At 39.9% G+C, this 22,101-nt stretch overlaps 1 protein-coding gene across 1 annotated transcript in view; it reads right to left on the bottom strand.

The window, feature by feature from the left end:
- Nucleotides 1-21,830, bottom strand: part of AQP9 (aquaporin 9) — a 36,764-nt gene extending 14,934 nt beyond the window's left edge. Inside the window, exon 1 of the mRNA XM_079767709.1 lies at nucleotides 21,678-21,830. Coding sequence (XP_079623835.1) covers nucleotides 21,678-21,788 — 111 coding nt within the window. The 5' untranslated portion in view covers nucleotides 21,789-21,830. The remainder of the gene's footprint in view (nucleotides 1-21,677) is intronic.
- Between the last annotated feature and the right edge of the window lie 271 nt (nucleotides 21,831-22,101).

The raw sequence follows: 22,101 nt of genomic DNA, 5'->3' as shown, positions 1-22,101 counted from the left end.
TCTGATGTGCTGGAAAACTGCAGGGCAATTGAAATGGCAATCAAGGCTTCCTCATCCCCATGTCTTTTCTTTCTGATTGGGCTATAGTTCGCTGGGGAGCAGAGGCTGCCCAATTTACTGCTTCCCCATGGCACCAAGCACATTGCTGTAAGCCAGGGGTGGAGAACATCTGGCCTACGGGCTGTATAAGGCCCACAAAATCATTTGGTCTGGCCCTGCCAAGGCATTAGGGGTGAGTTAAATACAGCAGGCTAATTTTTAAGTTGATAATTTGTATGGCCCACAAATGAAGTTATAAATATCCATATGGCCCTGGGAAGAAAAAGGCACTCAGGAAGCAGCTGTACCATGGAGATGAAATATGATAGTCTTCAAATATTACAGTATTTTGTATAGTGTAGTGAAATAGAATGAGGAAGATCTGTGTGTACCAAGGTATATCATTAAATCTAAAAATAAGATGCAAAGCAGTATTAAAGCACACTGCTGAACTGTATTAAGAATACATTATATATATTTATTTCTATATGCATCGGCTATCTCCATGAATACACACGCATCAGGAAATTAGATGGCTGAGACAGGTGTTGGGAAAAAACTGTTCATTGTATATCCTTTTCCTTTTTTACCATGTGTCTTAGTCCTTTTGTAGTGCTCTAACAAGATACCACAGACTGGATAGCTTATAAATAATAGAAACTTATTTCTCACAGTTTTGGAGGCTGGAAGTCTCAGATTAGGGGGCAGTATGATCAGGTGAGGTCCTCATGCAGGCTGCAGACTTCTCTCTGTGTTCTCACATGGTGGAAGGGCAAACAGCTCTCTGGGATGTCTTTTTATAAGGGCCCTAATCCCACGCCTGAGGGCTCTGCCTTCAGAGCCTCGTTATCTCCCAAAGGCCTTACCTCCTAATACCATTACCTTGGGCATTAGATTTTCAACAAATGAAGTTGGGATGGGGAGGGGAAGCACAAGCATTGAGACCATAGCACCATGTATTTTCTGCTATTTAAAAAAAATGTGTCAAAAATAAACAAATAAAGTGTCCATATATTTATTGAATAGATAATTAAAACCATTTAATCATGGCCCATTAAGGAAACATTTCATTAAAAATGGATATATATATATATATATATATATATATATATATATATATATAATGAAATCAGCCATGAAAAGAATGAAATCTTGCCATTTGGAACAATATTGATGAAACTTGAGAACATTATGGTAAGTGAGACAATACCAGCTATTGTGTTTCTTCACAAAAGAATGAGAAGGGAAGTTGGAAACTGAACTATGAGAGGTTGCACATAAACAATTTCCTGATAGTGATCAATTAATTCTAAATAGCTTTCCCAAGGCTCATTGGTGAGGTCCTTCAGAGAAATGCAATTTGCAAACATGGGATATTTAATACATTTGGGATGATTTGCTCCTCCTTGAAGGCAGAGAAATTATCTAGAAGACCTTTTAAAACCTCCTGCAGTCCCCAGTCCCAAGATACACTGACTGTGTTAGTTCTAATGGCGAGGCAGTAGAGAGAAGTGGGAGGAGGTGATATCTCCAGGGGAGAACTCGGGCTGCCTTTGACTTTCATCCCAGGCTTGGCTCCAGACCCTACATTGGATGCCAAATAAACTTGCAGCAGGAACATGTTCTCTTCTTTCTTAAAAAAATTAAAAAATCTCTAGGTTCCAGGAGGACAAGAAAAAATCTCAATGGAAAAGAAAGCCATTTGAAAGGCAGAGCTCCTACAAAAGACTGATTGGTGGGCAAGGTACCCCCAGTCATTCCCAAACACCCAGGCCAAGCATTCTGGAATCCTATAGTATTCTGTCCTCTTCTCTTCGCCACCCATAGCCAACCATTCCCAAACCTTCTGAGCCTTCTTCTGCAGCCTCCGACTAGTGTCCCCACTTCTAGTGTCTCCCCAGCCAGTGCCAGATGAGGCATGGCTCCTATCTGCTCCCCACCCCCAACCTATTGCTGAGAAAGTGCCAGCACAAACCCCTCAGCCCGGTGCCCAGGGGCTCTGCAGTGCCTTGCTGCATGTTCCCCACACTTTCTGCCCCGTACTCTTCAGCATAAATCTTCTGTATCAGCCAGGCTGGCATCCTGGTCACTCGAGTGCTTTGAACTCATGACACCCATTCCCACCTCTGTACACCTGCTCATACTATGCCTTCCAGCAGAAGCTTTTTGCCCGGCACCCTCCTCAACCAAACTCATTCTAGTCTATACAATGATCTAACATCCTCCATTTTTGTGGGACTTTCTCTGACAATTTAAGGCCCCAAGGGCTCTTCTGCTTCTTCTACCATGTTTTTACAAGGTCATTTCAATATATTCCACTTGGCCTTGTGGTATCCCACCAAGACTAAAATGCCTACTAGGGCAGCTTGGGCTTCTTTATATTCCATGCTTAAACAATGTTGGTAAGCGACATTAAAATATCTAAATACAGGCATGGAAAAAACCCGGCATAAATGCCTTTTCAAGAGAAAAAGTTAGTTTGGGGTAGAATGTGTAAAGTGGGAGGTGTGACTTCTAAGAAATGTCAGTTGGGACTGCTGGGAAGTTCCCAACTGAGCCGTGACCTCTATGACAAGACAATTACTGGACACAATGTAAAACCTAATGTGATGAGGTGATGATCATGATCCAAAACGATGGGAATGGGGAGAGAGAATGATAAGCCCACAGATTTTCTTTCATTTGACCTTTCTCAAATCTCTTGCACATCTATTACTTCCTTTAAGGTGTAGACCAAGATGTTCCTAGAACAGTACACAGCATAAAACACGCTCAATAAGTATTTTTCCAGTGAGTATGTAAAAACTGAGCCCTGCCCAGCCGGTATGGTTCAGTGGTTGAGTGTTGACCCATGAACCAGAAGGCCACAGTTCAATTTCTGGTCAGGGAACACCCAGGTCGCAGACTTGATCCCCAAAGGGGCATGCAGGAGGCAGCCAGTCAGTGATTCTCTCTCATCCTTGATGTTTCTATCTCTCTACCCCTCTCCATTACTCTCTTTCTCTAAAAATCGATTAAAAACATATTTTTAAAAAAGAAATGAATTTGCCTGAGGACAAATAAAGATATTTTTGAACCCAATTTTAGCATTTGTGTTCAAAGTTTCATGTTCCTTCACTTATACTGAACTACCCTCACCTGAATCTGAGCCAAATAAGTGGTTTGTCCAGATTTGTGCTTTAGAAGTCTGTCTTTCAAAATACCAAATTATCAGAAACTAAGATCCCCACTCACATCTACAAGTAACTCTAATTGGGACTTGGCTGTCACTCAACTATTTCTTCCTTTCTCTCCTCCATGTGTACATTTGAAAATTCTAAGTTCCATGAATAGTATTTGTACATTTGAAAATTCTAAGTTCCATGAATAATATATAGTAGGATGCAAAAATATTTTAAAAACAAGCAAGCAAACAAACAAATCACACATAGCCCTCACTGGTTTTGGATAGAGCTCTATCAATGGGTAGAGCATCGGCCAGTGAACTAAAGGGTCCCGGGTTCAATTTCAGTCAATGGCACATGCCCAGCTTGCGGGCTCGATCCCCAGTTGGGGGCATGCAGGAGGCAGCCAATAGATGATTCTCGTCATTGATGTTTTTTTTTTCTCTCTCTCTCTCCCTGCCTCTCTGAAATCAATAAAAATATATAAAAACAAAACAAAGCGTGCACACGCACACACACACACACACACACACACACACACACACACACACACAGGTCCTCTGAAAACTTGTAGACCAATAAAAGAGATAAGATAGCTGAGAACTGGTAAGAATCATAAGAAAAGTATAGATGAAGTGTGGTACTGTCATTTGATGTTATAAGCTTGTTATTAATGAATGGCTTAAGTCTTTATGCCTGGGGAAAGTGTGCATAAAGCTACAGTTTTGTAACTCAACTTTACTGAGAAGATGGTTATTTCAACATTTAAATCTCCCCAAATTCGTGAATCATTTTATCAATACTTCAAATTAGTGAATCACCTGACATAATACTATTAAATCTGAGCTATACAATATATGCACGTGTGTGTACAACAGATAGGCCCTACTGAGAAACTTGATTAAGATTACATGAGATCAAGATTTCTGTTGATAGTGCCTGAAATAAAAATGGTTTTCAACAAATTTGGGTGATAGGAGGGGGTGGGGTAGGCGAGGAGATCACAGTCTTGTATACAGGAATTAGATTTCCAATAGCCAGGCCTCTTACAAACTAATGGTATTGAACAGAAGCCTTGGGCCCTCACAATCTCCCCCATTGCCCTTTCCTGGTGATTATTTTGTCTTTGTAGAATGTGGTTAAGGACACTGTAGAGCAATCACAGGCTGGTGGTCCATGGCTGAAGACAGCCTGTGAGTAGGACTGTCTCATAGAAGTGTTTTGTTTGGCCCACATGGTGATTTTTCTTAATTTTAGTAATTGTTGCCAGTTTTTAAAAACAGAAAAATTATACATAGAACTCGATGTCTGGAAATGCCTGAAAAACTGGTAAATCTGATTTACACCACTCCTGCTCATCCACAGTGGAGAAGGTCTGGGTGGCAGGTGCCTCCTACGACAAGGCACATACTATCTACTTCCTCCCTGACCCCAACATGTCCACCTCACACATATGTTACCTGCTTGGTCACAATAAGATTTGGGGCTATTGATTGCCTTCTTAAGCCCTGGAAAGAGAAAGCCATTTAGCTTTTGGTGCCAGAGACTTCCTGGCCCCTGATATCACAGAACACACCTGGGCTAAGATGCAGCACTCTTCCCAGTTCCTGGAGGAAGGCTCTGGACTACCTTCCAATGAAGGACGACTACAGGTCCAACTTTAAGATGGTGGTGCTAGGGAGACCAAAAGACACAGTCCCCTCTCTTGAGAAGGGAGTCACTTGGGGAACTATTTCCCTCCTCCTACAAACGTTTTGTTTTTTTTGTAACTAGAGAGAAAGGAGAACAAATGCCAATCTACCCATACAGCATTCTCTGCAAACCTTGGCTTTCCCACCCGTGCTGTAGGCATGGGTTGCCGCAAGTTCCACATTCTGCTCCTCCGGATTAGATACACCTGTTTAGTTTACGTGACTATATCCATTGGAACATGTAATGATAATAGCAACAACTAATACTTATTGATTGCTTTTTATGAGCTAAGCGCTTTTCATACAACAACTTCTATGAATCAGGTCTTCTTATTGTCTCCATTTTGCAAATAAGAAAACAAAGCTTAGAAAGGTTAAGAGGTCAAGAGAATTTCTCATGTTCACACAGGCAGCAAGTGATAAGGCCCGGGTGTGACTGCGCACATTTTTTACCTCTGGATGGGCGAATGGGCACTCATTTACAGCATGTGTGGTTTGAGCCAGGCACTCTCACATACGTTACTTCCATCATTCTTTCTGATACTTAATCCCATTTAAAAAGTGGAAGACGGGACGACTTGACAGAATTCGTATAGCTAATAAGTGACAGAATCCGAGTCTGCAGACAGTCCTGTGGTTCTCAGCCCTGTTTTTCTCCCATGACAACTGCTGCTGTCTCGGTGGGTCTCCTTGTTCCCTTTGTTAGGACAGAATGCATAGGTGTGCATGGCTTTCCAGTCAGTTAGTTTTCTAATTAAAAAACAAAACTTTCTCAATCATAACAAAAATAGTCACAAAGGACCAGGACTGAAACCTGGGCATTGTGGTTACAAATAAAGTATTTGGTGGCATGCAGCATGAGAGAATATCAGGATATCAATCAACCCTTAAGAACCAGCTGTACTTGAAAGAGATGACATTAAGGCAGGCTCATAAAAAGAGAAGAATCTCAAATCTGAGATTTGAGAAGCAGGTGAATAGGCAAATGGCCAACTTCAGTGCTTTCAGTAGAAAAAAGTACCAAGAACAGACTTGGGCCTCAGAAATGAAAGGTGACTAAACTCCATTATTTCTGCTAGGCTGAAAAAAACAATGCTCTTCTTTTCTGGCCTACACCAGGCATTCATATCCCTCAACTCATCCCAAATAATGCCAGCTTTGACAAGAGCTTGATCATAATCCCAGAGCCAGAATAAGAATCCAATAATGCACTTCTTTATCAAGGTGTGCACGTTCATACTGGGATGACCATGGGTTTGAGTGTGCTGTGTGTGGATGAAGGTTACTGAGGTCAATTTTCTGTTTATTCAGCGGCCCAATGATGTCAAGTATACCGTGGTTCACTCTCAATCTGGAAGAGTCCTGAAGACTCTTGGAGGAATTCTGGAAGCTGATTTGATTTAGATTTATGCTATGCCCTTCAATTCCTAAAACATATTTCATAAATCAATAGTTCCATGAGATGCTCCTCAAAAAAAAAAGGGGGGGGGGGAAGGAGGATATGTGGCAAAGTCAATCTGGGGATGGCTACATATTCTATTCTCCTGTTAGAGATTTCCAGTGAACATGGCAATTTCCACAGTTGAGAAAAATTGCTTAGCTTGGCTTAAGCCAGTGTTTCCCAAGTATATTTGGGAAAGACAGCATCATTTCTTTCACTTAATTTTTATCTTCATTTCACGGAACTAGTGTTCTTCAGAACCTATTTCAAGCGATTCCCTAAAACACTTGGAAGGGACAAACTCTGCTGAGTGAACTCTTTTATGGGCAACAGGGTGAAGGGGAAAATAAGACTTTTCAGTGGCTAGCTATCTGAATCTGTGCCAGTAACCTGCCTTCTGCCTTCTGACACACACTCTTGCTTGCCAATAAACTCCATTCTTATCAAACTCCATTTTTATCTGTGATGCCTGTCCTGCCTTGCAGAACCTGTTTCCTGGAATACTCCCATTTTTACAGAGGCCATAAACCATGAACCATATACAATCCCCGGAGGGGCTGGTGCCAGAGCAGGCAGGCCTCTGAGTGTGGTCTCACTCCCCCTATCCCAACTCATGGGGGGCTGCAAAGCCCGAGAAGGGTCTAGAGGCCTGATCCATATTTGGGGGACAAAGGAACTAAAGGGTATAAAGGGAAAGCTTCGTCCATATTCATCACTCTGGATTTGGAGACTGACTCCCCTGAGTCACAGCACTAGTGCAATCTGCAATAAAGGCAACTTTTCTGAATATTCTCTGAGTGCCCGGCTGGTTAATTCTCCCACACCGCCTGGCAGCTTATCTGCAAAATGGGAGTGAAGAAAATGTGCATGAGCATATAAAAAGTTTTCAGTTACAAAGGGTATACAATAAAATATAAGAAATTTGTCTCTTTTCCACCCTCAGATTTCATATTTTATTCTCCACAGGTAACTAATATCAGTACTTTATGGTATATTCTGTCAAAAAATGTGTGTGTGTGTTTGTGTGTGTGTGTGTGTGTGTGTGTGTGTGTATACAAACAGGAGTATTTGATAAATACCATTCTCTGCCTGCTCTTTCCATCTGATAGCTTAGAGTCATTCCATATCAGCATATGAAGACTGGCTTCTCTATTTTTAATAGCTATATAAGAGTTCATTTCATGGATGCATCCCTTTACAATGAACTCCTTTTTATTTAATTTTTTTCAATTACAGTTTACATTCAATATTATTTTATATTAGTTTCAGGTGTACAACATAGTGGTTAGACAATCATATACTTTACAAACTGTTCCCCTCAATATTTACAGTACTGATCTGATACCATACACAGTTATTACATTATTGACTATATTCCTTGTGCTGTACTTTACATTCCCAAGACTATTTTGTGACTACCAATCCGTGCTTCTTAATCCCTTCACCTTTATCACCCATTCCCCCAAGTCCCCTCCCCTCAGGCAACCATCTGTATGTTCACTGTGTCAATGAGTCTGTTTCTATTTTGTTTGTTCATTTATTTTTTTCTTTAGATTCCACATAAGAGTGAAATCACATGGTATTTGTCTTTCTCTGATTGACCTATTTCATAATCCATGCTGTCACAAATGGAAAGATTCCATTCTTTGAATATTCCACATACTAAACCTGAGAAGCTCAGGGAAGCCTGCGTGGCAGCCTTACCAACTCAGAGACCTAAAGTAACCACACAGGATGGTCTGAAATTAAACTGTTTTAACTAAAAGCAGTTCATGGCAAGTAGTCACGTCCTAGGCTAGAATCTTCCCTGATAAAAGTAAATCTGTACCTTAATTGAGCCTATCTGTTGCATCTATGATAACATATCTTTGGGATGTCAAGGTAACTTTGCTTTATCCAGACGCTTCTGGGCACAGACCACAAATCCTCTCATTATTATTGTGTTAATAACTATCCTGTACCCACCCATGTAAAAGTATGTGTCTATCACTTTATCCAATCCCAGAGCACCCCACCCCTTTGTTCTCCTGCCTCCCTAATCTGTCATCAATGGATTTCATGTAACCCACTCAAGCCTCCTTTTGATTGTGACGTGAGGTGCAAAACTGCCATTTTCCAGAGCATTCTCTTAGCCCTTTAGAATTTTGCTTCCCGGCAATTGTCATGTTTGACTCAAACTCATAAAAATTCTCTGTAGGTTTGAATGTTTCTTATGTTAACACATTGTATATACCACTATATAACACAAATCTCATCTATAATAAACCTTCAATGAACATAGGCGTGCAGACAAATATTATTTTGAATTTGGGTTTCTTCAGAAACATACCCAGAAGTGGAGTTATACCCCAACTTCTTTAACCACTCACTGTGGATAGAAGCATAAGATTTGGGGAAGATTTTCTCCTCAGGAAGTCTAAACTTTCAGACAGAGACTAGAGCATGTGGGCTGATTCTAGTCTGAGAGGGACTAAGCCCTCACTTCCTTTTGGTATTGACTGGCCATCCCAGGTCTGTGTCTTAGTATGACCAGCCAATCTATCAAGATGGAAAAGGGGTTGGGGGCTGGGCAAATTTTGCCAGCATCTTTTCACTTAAACATTTACTTTGCTTTTAGATAGCAATCCTAGATCAGACATGAATATGGTGCCCACAGGATGATGGGAGTAACCATCACTGCTGGGCAGTCTGAGCATTTAGATCAGTTATATTGATTATCTCCCTTTTGAGGCTTATCTTCCTCACCTGTCCTTCACTTTATGTCATATCTTCATCACAAGGTTGATGAGTAAAAACAAGTCAACTTCTGCTCTCATTCTTATGTTCTCCTTTCTTGTCAAGTAATGAGAACATGTTGCAATGCACTTTGTCACTAAAGAAAAACCAACCAAACCCACTTTGGGGAAGTAGAAAACAAAAGTATTTCCCCTTTCAAAGCCAGAGTCATTTCTGGGTCACGATGAAAAAGCAGAGTTCTGATTGGCAGAGTCAAGTTTGGCTTTGGGCGTCTGCAGCTCTTAGAGGTCAGCAACCCAGGACCGGCTTTTCTCCCAGTTCCTTTGGAACTCAGAAAGTTTCCAGGTTAGTCTGGCCCGTCATGTCACTGCTAATAAGGGAAAGCCTGCAGGGAAATCTCCCTTCAGCTGATACTGACTCAGCGTCTAAGGACTTGAGAACCAGCCCATTTAGAGAAAGCGTGGGATTTCTAGTCATTCATGGTCATCCGTCTCATGTGGGAGGAAGGGACCAGAGAGCCGTTCTTTGGGGAAAGTGCTCTTCAAGGAGGCACCCATATTCATCAGTTTCCTTTTTTCTGTTTTAATTTCATGATGCATATTTTTTACTGGTTGGTGATATCCCTGGGCAACTTAGCAGAAGCAAATGCAAACGTGTGCTGGCCATATGGAATTCCCACAGAGAAAGGAAACCTTCCTGAAGTATTTACAGTACACATTTACAAAACACTAAGGAAATGATCCTTTGTGAATGAGTGTCAGTGGATAAATAAACAAGGAGTTGATAGAATAATCATAAAGTACCATAAATATATTAAGCCTAGTGAGTTAAAGAGATAAAAGACATAAACATGTAAGGAAAAAAAAACAACCAAAAGCACTTCTAGAAATGAAAACATTAATGAAACTACAGTTAATGAGTGTGTTAAACAGATATTAAATACAACTGTGTAGAGAATTAGTGATTTGGAAGGTTGATTCAATCAAGACAACTACACAAAATTCATTATGGAGAGATTAAGAGATAGAAATATGAAAGAGTGAATGAGGTAAGAAAAGTGAGAGGGTCAAGCATATATACAAGCATAATAGGAGTTCTAAACAAAGAAAATAAAGAGACTGGGGGAGAGGCAATGTAATAAAGCTGAGAATTTTCCAGAACTGGTGAAAATTGAAAATCCTTAAATAGAAGATGAACCCCTAGTCATATTATAGTGAAATTTCAAAATGAAAAACAGAGAAACTCAACTGTAACCAGAGAAATGCAGGCTACTAAGGACAAAATTAAACCAACAATAACAGGCTTGTTACCAGCAGTAACAGACACATTAGGATGACACTTTTGAAATGCTAAGGAAAAATCAGTCAATCATCAACCTAAAATTTACCATTGAGCCTTGAGAGTGAAATAAAGACATATTCAGGCAAAAAAGAAAGTTTATTCCTCACACACCCTCTCTGAAAAATTCCCTAAAGAAAGTTTCTACTACACAAAGGCGATTGCACCTAAAACAAAATAATGGATGCATGCAGTAATGATTAGACATTGAACTGGTATGTGGTAGCAAATTTATAAGTATTCACTATTAAAACACCAATAACAGTAATAGCAAGAATAGAATTTAAATATTAGACAATAATGACATGTAATATGGAATAGTTGATTACAATTAAGATTTAAAATTTTTTAATGTTGTTCAGAAGGTATTAATTCACTTCACATTTTGTTAGCTCAAGAATACATCTTTTTTAAGAATGTAAGGATAAATACTTATAGAAAGACAAGTAGGGGAAAAGAGAGAAATAAAGAAAGCTGATCAATTCAAGTAAAGGATTATAAGAAAACAAACTACTGAGTGGAAGACAAAGAAACCATGTTAAAAATTAAAAAGAGGACTTCACCATAAGTAGAAATTATAAAAGCCATAAGTAAATACTATGAAAAATCATTTCAAAATTATTACTTTCATTGTATTAATCCTGAAAGTACTAAGAATTTTGAAGGACTACATTTGAAAACAAAAACAAAGTACAGTTTCCTGGAAAGAATATAAATTGCCAAAATGGAATTAAGAATAGAAAATCTAAATTAGGCGTAACTGCTAGAGAAATCTCTCAGAAACACCCGACTTTGCTGTTGTTGTTTACAATGCACATGCAAAATAATCTTCAAGGAACAGATAATCCTCATTGTATACAATGTGTTCCAGAAAATATAAAGAGAGGGAAAGAACTCCAGTTTATTTCATGAGGCTAATATAACCTTGGTAATAAAACTAGACAAGAATAACATAATAAAAAGAATTTATAGTCCAAATCCTTAATAAAACATTGCAAACTAATGCTGCATCATGATTAGGTAGGAATAAAGCTCAAGAATGTAAAGACAATTTAATGCTAAACATATTTATCAATGTAATTTTCTTCATCAACAGATAAAAAGAAACTCATAAGCTTATTTCAATAGATGTAGAAAAGGTATTTTAAAAAATCAGAGATCATTTCTAATGAACACTTTAGTAAATAAAGGATAAACCAATTCCTCACTCAAATCAAGACTGTCTGGCAAAAATCTAAAGGAACCATCACACTTAATGGCAAAACATGAGAAGCACATTCTTTAAAGTTGAAATAAAATAAGAATGCCACAATTGCAGCTTCTTACAACATTGCAAGAGATTTTAACTGCAATAAAAAGACAGAGAAATTTAAATACTTAAGGACTAGAAAGAAAATTGAAGTTCTCATCTTCTTAGAAAAAAATATCTGTATCAACACAGTCCAACAGATCATTTGCAATAAGGAAAAAGTTCTATACCTGCTGTCCAATATGATAGTCAATAGTCATATATGGCTCTTCATCACTTGAAATGGGACTGGTAAGACTGAGGAACTCATTTTTAAACTCATTTTTATTTGTTTAAGTAACCGCAATGACTACTGGCTATCATATTTGACAGCTCTGACCTACATAGACTATCCAAGATAATCTATAAACTTACTTGAACTAATCAGAGTTACCAAGTTTGCTAAATATAAGATCAACATATAAAAATCAATATTTTTCCTAAACCCTATAATAAACAATTGAAAAATATAATTGTAAAATGTACAATTCACAGTAGCAATAACTATTAGATACCTAGAAATATAGCAAGCAAAATATATGACTAACACCAAGTAAATTATAAAAATTTAGAAAGAAATATAAAAAGCAGACCTATGAATGAAGAGCTATTTCATGTTCATGAATGAGAAGATTCAATATTTGAAAGATATCAGTTCTATCCAGAATAATATATAAATGTAATGCAATTCCAGCCAAAATATCTACACAGTATTTAGGGAACTTGATAAACTAATTATAAAATTCATGTGGAAGAACAAAAAGCTACAAGTAGTCTAGTCAATATTGGAAAAATAATAAGGAAGAAAAACACAAGATAAAAATTTAGAAGGTGATTATAACATAAATATATGGCATCAGTGCAGGTTTGGACAGATATCAATGGAATTAAATACAGAGTAGACATACAGCCACATTTATAAGTGAACTGGCATGTAATAGAGATGCCAACACAATCAGCAGACATAGGACTGGTACTGGAGCAATTGGCTTTCCTTCCAGATAAAGAGATGCACGCCTACTCTACATCACACAAAATTCTAATGATTTAAAGATCTAAATACAAAAAGAAAAATATCTTACCTAATAATAGAGAAACATGTAAATTGACCGTACATTTGCTATGCCCACAGCCAATCAGAGTGAGTATGCAAATTAACCCAACAACGATGGCGGTTAATTTGCATACATACCTGGGTCCTGGGAACCTCCTTGGCACCCAGGTCACTCCCAGCCGGCCATCAGGCAGAGGCTTTAGGCTTGGGAAGGGTCGAGCCTGCGATCGGAGGGGCGGGGGTCCCCTTCCCAAGCCTAAAGCCTGGGGCGGAGGCTTTAGGCTTGGGAAGGGGCCGAGCCTGTGATCGGAGGTTCCGGGCGGGGGGTGGGGGGAGTACCCCTTCCCAAGCCTAAACCTGGGGTGGAGGCTTTAGGCTTGGGAAGGAGCCAAGCCTGCGATCGGAGGTTCCTGGCGGGGGGTGGGGGGAACCCCTTCCCAAGCCTAAACCTGGGGTGGAGGCTTTAGGCTTGGGAAGGGGCTGAGCCTGTGATCGGAGGTGGCGGAGGGGGGGGACCCCTTCCCAAGCCTAAACCTGGGGAGGAGGCTTTTGGCTTGGGAAGGGGCTGAGCTTGGGATCAGAGGGAAGGGGAAAAAATCAATGGAAGCATATCCTCAGGGGAGGATCAAAAGAAAAATAAAGAAAGAAATGTCATATCCTATGAAAGACACATCTTGAAAATGCTTAAAGAAAATTGTCATTTTTTCATGGTGAAGGGACTGGAGTCCGTGTTGATGAAAATACCTGGGCGGCTGTGGTGACTGGCAGTGGCTGCAGCAGCGGGGTGATGGGGCGGGCGCCTTCCCATGATCAGCCCGGTTGCCTCAAGCAAAGGGAGGCCAGACTGCGGCTTAGGTCTGCTCCCAATGAGGAGCGGGCTTAAGCCGTCTGTAGTACATCCCCTGAGGGCTCCCAGTATGTGAGAGGGGGCAGGCTGGGCTGAGGGACCCCTCCCCAGTGCATGAATTTCATGCACCGGGCCCCTAGTTGAACTATAAATAAGAAAATACAAAATAGCTTTAATATCTGGATTTAAAACAAATACCAATATCCTATAACCAATAAGAAATCATTTTTTAAAATGTGCAGAGGACATAAACAGACAACTTAAAAAGAGAAAATCTAAAGTTTTAGTGAACATGAAAAGATAGTCAACTGCACTAGGAATTCTTTTTCCTATATGTCCAAAGGACAGAAATATAAAAGTTGGATACCATGGTCAGGGATTATGTGGAAAATGGAAACTCACATGTTGCTGCTGGTAGTATAACTTTAAAGCCACTTTGGAGAGCAATTTTACAATACCCACCCAGTTGAACATGCCAGCTCTAGGACCACCAAACCCACTTCTAAGTATATACTCAAGAGAAATTATGGAACTCGATTATAAGGAGACACATACAAAGATGTTCATTGTGTCAGTGTTGGTAATTGTGACAAATTACAATCAACCTAACAGTTCAAGAGGGGACTGGATATATAAACCTGCCATATTGCACAATGGCTAAAATGAATTGCCTTACATCTACGTGTCCCCAAATGGCTGAATCTCAAAAAGTGTCTTTGGGGGAAAATCTCAAATTGTAAAAGGTGTATAAACTATGAAGCCATGTATGTAAATTTTAAAAACATACATAAGAATAATATATTTTGCTACAGGTGACAGTGGTGAAAGTTCAAAGGCATACAGGAGAATGGTAAGTAACTTCAGCACAGTGAAGAGACTAGAGATTTGACTCTAATCCTAGCTCCATCACTCATTTGCCTGTGGTCAAGTTGCTTAATCTACTGAGCCTTGACTTCCTCAGCTGTAAAATAAGAACAATTCCCTTATGTCATGAGATTTTTCAAGGAATGAGTGTCTTGGTATAAAGTACGTTCAGTAAATGTTAACCACTTCATTGTATTTTGTCGTCATCACTATTTGAAGGGAGAGAACCACGCCTCTTTAGCTTCCTGCTTCACAATGCCCCTTTATACCCCAGTGAAAGTACAGGGCAAAAACCCTCCATGTTTAGCTTGTTCATGCATTCAGATTTTTAGAAGTGTGGACTTTCTTGCTATGACAGGACACCCAAGTACACAAGTGCATATCCATAAAAGGTTAAGTATGGGACATAAGTCATAAGAAAATAGTTAGAAACAGGTGGGATTGACTGTGGACGGTCTCGCTGATGTCCTGCTGTGGTAGAAAGGGCACTTGACAGAAACTAAGCATGTGGGTCTCTGTTCCCTCATCTGAGGGACACAGGGACTGGACAACGGAGACCACTTCATCCCAAAGCCAGTGTGTGAGAGCCCAGGGATGGTGGATCCTTCCACGCCTTTGGCAGACTAGCCATGCATGGCCAGAACCAGCCAGGGCATTGCTGACAGTGGAGACTTCTGTCCTATTACCTGTTGGCAATCTGATAGCTCCAGTTCTGGGGGACCCCTGTCTTGAATCCCCCAGGCTTGAAGTGGGGGGCATACCTTTGCAAAGCATTAAATAGAGCCAAGCAGAGAGGAGACAGATAGAGGGCAGGAGACTGTTGAGGCAGAAAGCAAGAGAGGAGTTACAGGGTCTCTTGAGACTCACTTTCCTATAGGTCCTTTGCTGGCTCACAGACTATAAAAGTCCCAAGGGGAAAAACACATGGTCAGTGTGTTCATTGGAGCCATGGCAGAACCTGGTGATAAAGAGACCCAAAACCTCTATGCTAATAGATTTTCTATAAAATTTTCCTGCCATGATCATGTCTGTTCTATATAATCATCTTTTGACACCTCTACTAGCTAATGTACTTTAGGCTATAAAACTAGTAATGCTCTTTTTGGGACTTCACATGAAAAGAGATATATCCCATCAGATTACAGTATATTAGGAATGACTGAAGTCAAGTTATCAAGCCTAGTTCTCGAATTCATGGGCAGGGTGATCTTGGATGAACCTCTTAATTATATCTGTTTCCCCATCTAGAAGGATGGAGTTGATCTCTCTCTCTCTCTCTCTCTCTCTCTCTCTCTCTCTCTCTCTCTCTCCCCCTCCCTCCTTCTCTTATCCCTCTCTCCCTCCCAGGAAAGATACAAGATACAGGGTTGTGCCAGCCTATGCCCTGGCTTCCCCATCAATATGAAGGGCCAGTTCCATCCATCCCACCCCTATCCCAGCTGTCCTCCAGTACCTGAGAATTCTAAATAATGTAGTAGACCCAAACTGCTCTGAATTATGCCCTGCAAAGCAGACTTATTTTAAGAACTGGCTTATTTGAAGAACTTTCCTATTTCACTCTAAATTTGGAATATATATATATATATATATATATATATATATATATACACTATATATATATATATATATATATACTATATACATACACTATATATATATATATATATATATATATATATATATATATATATATATATTATATATGCATGTATATATTTTGTTTCCAAAGCTCTCTAAAATGGGCCCTGGCCAGGTAGCACAGTTGGTTAGAACATCATCCCAATATCCCAAGGTTCAGGTTCGATCTCCAGTCAGGGCACATACAAGAATCAACCAATGAATGCATAAATATATGGAACATATTGATGTCCATGTCTGTCTGTCTGTCTGTCTGTCTGTCTGTCTGTCTGTCTCTTTCAAATCAATCAATAAATTTTTTTTTAAAAAGCTCTCTTGCCCTGCCAGTATGTCTCAGTGGTTGAGCATCGACCCATGAACCAAGAGGTCTTCAGTCAGGGCACATGCCCAGGTTTTGGGCTTGATCCCCAGTAGGGGGTGTGCAGGAGGCAGCCGAATGCTGTTTCTCACTGATGTTTCTATCTCTCTATCCCTCTCCCTTACTCTCTCGTTAAAATCAATAAAAACATATTTTTAAAAAAACACTCTAAAATAAAATAGGCCTACTCCAAGATCTGAGCACACTTTATAATAATGATTTTAAAGCTCTAGAATTTCTATAGGAAGCCTATCTGAGAACCTTCCTAGAATGAAATGATTAACTCAGTGACTCCGGCTGGGAGAGAATTGGGGCATGAAGTCATGGAGGAAGTCAGGAGCAGACCTGGGAAACACGGAGAGTCTGAAGTTTCTCATGTACCATTCATCTCATTTCCTTCCTCTCTCCTGCACTGCCCACTCCCCTATGCCCACCCCTAGTCTGTGTCTCAAGCCTTTACCTTTTGTATTTCCCTTCAGGACACCCATCAAGGATCACTTTTCAAAAAAGGATTCACATTTTTTCGTTCTTAGAAATGTCAAAAAGTAGACCTCTAATGCGCAAGCTTGACACAGGGTGAGAAAAGAATTTAGGGTCTTCCCCCATACACAAATAGGTGCTCCCTACTCAGAAGTTCAGCCCTAGAAGGGTGCCCTCCTACCGCAGGCCACATGGCTGCTTGCGGGGCTGTTCTTCTCAGCATCTTCAAGAGGATGAGCTGTGTCAAAGAATGATGAAATGTTTAAAGAGAGAAGAGCATACACAGAATAGCAAGGAGTGAACATACGAGAAATAACTGGAGATCCTGGAATGTTCAGGGAAAAAAAAAAAGATTTAAATTCAACACACAAAAAGATTTATGGGCTCCCACTTACTAGAATGTATGAGCAGAGTTCTATGGCAGATGCTGGAGAAAGGAGCCTGCAAGATTTTGGCCAGGAGGAGACAAAGCAGTTGTTTTCAAATACTACAAGGATTCTGAGCAGAAGGGGAAGGAGCGAGAAAGGGGGAAAGAAAGTGGAATTGAATGAGTGTTTCTGGTATCAGGAACTTCACATGTAGTGTTTTTAAGGTGCAGTTTGAAACCACCAGGCCATGAGCCCACATGCATGGGCCTGAGCTCTACCTTTACTTCATACCTCTCTACCTGCACTGAACAGTCTTTTCAGCTTCTGAGAAAGTAAAGACATTGGCTTCCGGGCATAACTAACAATCTGGTCTCAAGTGCTTACAGGTTTAAACTTACATGCCCTTGAGCAACTCACATGCCCTCAAGCAAGCTATGGCTCTAATCTGTTAAAGCAGAGGGAGTCTTACTATCTACCAAGTAATGGGTGTGGACCGTATAGGCTCTAGAATAAAAAAGAATTTCAGTTTACTGCTTTTCTGGTTTGGGCCAGTTATTTCATCTCTTTGAACCTTCATTTCTCCAACTGTTTATGGGTGATAATAAGACCTCCTCCCTGACATTAGCAAAGGCAAGAAGACCTACCTATCTTAATGCCTAAAAAGCCAAATTCGAACTAGTTCCTCAGCTTACGATGTAATTGTTTTTAGCTGTAGTTTACCAAGAATTTTTCATGGGCCATCCCTTCCCTTAATGCTACCAGTGGGCCTTATTAGTCATTTACACCATGACATGAATGAGTTTAAGTGACATGGCTTCCCCAAAGAGCATTTTGTTTTGTTTTGTGTTGTGTTGGTTTTGGTGGGGGAAATGGCCCCAAACTCCCAGGGTGGGAGAGTTTGGCAGGGGCTGGGGGGGGGGGGGGGGGGGGAGGGGGAACCAGCTTCACAAACCTGAAGCACTAATGAGTCCTGACCATCCTCTGCCATCTGTTTAAGGCTCCCTTTCCCCGCCTATTAGAATGCAGAACTTTTTACTAGAGAAAACAAGGCAAAATGCACATTTTTTAATACAGACAACTACTCTGGAAATCTTTGAGCAAAACCATATAGATTTATGGATTAAGAAATAATTGTGTTGGTGTGGCAACTTGTATGTACATCCCCACAGGCCTCAACAAAATTGGAGCTTGTAATCACTATCATAGATTTCATCAGGGTTTGCTTTAAATAAGCATACAGTATAGATGGAAATCAAGCTTTTCAGGAATGGATTGGCTTTAGGCAGAAGATACAAAGGTTAATTTTTCAACATACAATAGTAAGATATTATGTCTTTAGCTCCCCTCTTGAATACTAGGGGAAGAGACAGTGCTAGTTGTATGAGTGGTGTGTGTTTTTTTTATTATTTAATTTTTAAAAATCCTCACTCAAAGGTATGTTTTAATTGATTTTAGAGAGAGGAAGGAGAAAGATAGATAGATAGATAGATAGATAGATAGATAGATAGATAGATATAGAGAGAAAGAGAGCCAACCAGTCAGGGCCGTAGGAGTAGTTTTTAAACAGAAAACCACAGGCCCAAAATGGTCACTTGTGCTGAAAGCCATGATACCTAAACCAGATTTCATACCTGATTTAATTGCAGTTTCAACCTCTCCAGAAACATAATTTTAACCAACCACTCTGGAATTTTCTGGCCTAGCACCAGTAAAGATCTATGCTATGGGCCCTCTCCATTGACCCCAACCCATAGAAAGAGGCAATTTGCATGTTAAAAACCCTTCCCTTCTTTTCCCTTCAAAGATGTCCTGACCCAAAAATAATCCTTTCTTTTTATATGAAACCTTCCTAATAACACCCTGCCTTACCCTAAAGGAATGGGCCTTGCCTGAATTAATCCACTCTAATTACTCAGTGCCACCTCTTTCTGCCTATAAAACCTTCCTTTCTGTATAACTCCTCGGACCCCCCCTTCTAGTTGCTAAGATGGGATGCTGCCCAATTTATGAATCACTTCATAAAGCCAATTAGATCTTTATATTGACACAGTTGGATTTTGTGTTTGATTTTTAACAGTAGAATAGTGAATGGCTGAAAGCAATTTTCACTTACTTAACCCAGACTGGATGGGATTATGAAACAGGTTCTTGTTAAGAAATGAAGAGTTTTAACTTTTTTGGTTACAAAATGGGTGTTTACTTCCTACTCTGCAGAACACTCAAGAGTTGTAACTGAACTTGCTTCACTTTCTCTGGAAGCAAAGTTACTGTGAAGCAGAAGTCAGGGGTGGCACCCACTCTCCTCTTTGGGACCAAATAGTCAAGTAATGTGACCCTGACCTGAGGGTGTCTGTCCCCTTGAGCACAATTTTCCAGGAAGCAATAACTAAAATCAAAAGAATCCTGGGCTTTGATTGTCTCTTTTCCTTCACAATCTCCTCTACCCAATCATGTGGGTAAGGACAGCCCAGAAGCAATACAAGAAACCATCCCTAATGCCTTTAAAATACTTGAGTGAATTAGATAAAAAAGAAGCTATCAGAGACCAGAAAACATGGCTCTCTCTCATCTTATGCTAGTTCAATTCCCAAGTTCACATTCATTTCTCAATTTTGACTTATTCTCCTAAATTACTATGTATTTACCCAAAGCAAATAACTTTTTAAAAATTGAGGTATAATTGACATATAACATTATATTAGTTTCAGGTGCACAACCTAATATTTTGATATTTGTATATATTTTGAAATGATCACCACAATAAGTTAACATCCATCTCCATAGTTTTATAATTTTTTCTTATAAGTTTTAAGATCTAGTTAGCAACTTTCAAATAGACAATACAGTATTATCAACTGTAGTCACAATGCTGTACATTACCAAATAAGTTTTTTCTTTATTTTTTTCTTACCAAATAACTTTTAATGTACAAAGTTTATGGGCAATTCTCTATTACCTTAAGAAAAATTAAATTATTTCTATCTGGAGTAGGGAATCCTTGAGCAGATTATTTTTAAAAACAAGTTAAAATCAGTAGTTGTTACACACGAGAATAATCAAAGATTTAATTTTGTGTTCACAAATGGTCTGGCACCATGCCCTAGCTGGTTTGTCTCAGTGATAGAGTGTCTGCCTGCAGACTGAATGGTCCTGGGTTTGATTCCGGTCAAGGGCACATACCTTGGTTGCAGGCTCCTCCTCGGCCCGGGCCCTGATCTGGGCACATGCAGGAGGCAACCTATGGATGTGTTTCTCTCACATCGCTATTTCTGTCTTTCCCTATCTCCTCCACTCTTTCTAAAATAAATGGAAAAATATCCTCAGGTGAAGATTTAAGCACACACACACACACACACACACACACACACACACACACCCAAAAACAAATGGTCTGGCTCCAACTGAAAATTCAGGGTACAGAGAATGTGGGAAAACATGCAACAGGATAAAAACCTAGACCCACTGAAACCGGTTTGGCTCAGTGGATAGAGCGTCGGTCTGCGGACTGAAAGGTCCCAGGTTCGATTCCGGTCAAGGGCATGGGGCATGTACCTTGGTTGCGGGCACATCCCCAGTAGGGGGTGTGCAAGAGGCAGCTGATCGATGTTTCTAACTCTCTATCCCTCTCTCTTCCTCTCTGTAAAAAATCAATAAAATATATTTAAAAAAAAACCAAAAAACCTAGAGCCCATACTACTCAACTAAACTTTCTAATGTTTTATTAATAGCCGTGCAAATCTCTAGATAAAGTTCTCAAGAGGTTTAGAATCAGCCCTTCCTTTATATATATAGAAGGTTCTTGTAATTGTCTAATTAAAGCTCTTTAGTGATTAGCTTGAGTTAGAGGGGGAAATGGTGCAACGCCAAAGCTGGGCTACTGCACAGTACACTGTTTCTGTCTCGTGCAATTTTTAATTTAAGAGTCAAGTGATCTGCCAACACAATAATGAACTGTTTCTTACCATCCATATTTATTGGCTGTCAATACTTATTTCAAGTGACTGAGTCACCCCAATGTTTGTGTGAAACAAACAGGGTATAAATTAATTTTTTATGTCAATGAAAAAAATTTCTCATATCTGACATTAATCACAAGGCCACCTTAGAGTCCAAGTAAATCTCTAAAATTAATAAAGTACTTCAAGCTCCCTCCTCTTCCACTCCCACCAAGTCTTGTGAATAAATGAAACGAGTCAATGGAAACCTAATATTGAGACCTCTAACTAGTTAAACAGCCTGTAACTTGCTGCTTCCTGGGAGAGATGAATCTACTGACAAACTTAAAGAAACCAAAACAGAAGTCTCCCCCGGGAACTAGGTTGATAGGGAGGCATTATTGGTTTGGAAATCCGAAAATCAGGAAATACTCACGATCATTATACACGTGCCCAAGAACTCGGAGAGTGTTTCTTTAGCCAAACTGCTCTTCAACACCAGTCTCTGCTTGAGGCTTTTCCTCCTCCATTCCTTCTCAGGCTGCATCGTGCGGCTTCTCCAAGGACCACTCTTTCCACCAGGACCTGCTTCTTCTGCTCCCTACTTCACTCGAACATGTAAAAGGAAGTTTTGACAACTGCTCATAAATACCTTGAGATCTCTGATAAGATTATTCGACTCCGCACTGTCCCAATTACAGCTCGTGACTTAATCCTCTCCTGGGGAAATTGTCACTCCCTGTTCACTACTATTTCTTCAAATTAGTGAGTTAAAACCTTTGAAATCCCAAAAGGATCTTTTATCCTTTTTTGTGCCTGATGGATTAATCATTACCTTTATGCTCAAGGTGCTTTCTCTC

Source organism: Cnephaeus nilssonii (assembly GCF_951640355.1).
Source record: "Cnephaeus nilssonii genome assembly, chromosome: 4".
Taxonomy (NCBI): Eukaryota; Metazoa; Chordata; class Mammalia; order Chiroptera; family Vespertilionidae; genus Cnephaeus; species Cnephaeus nilssonii.
Note: the sequence above shows the minus strand (reverse complement) of the source record. Positions and strands in the feature narration are given on the sequence as shown.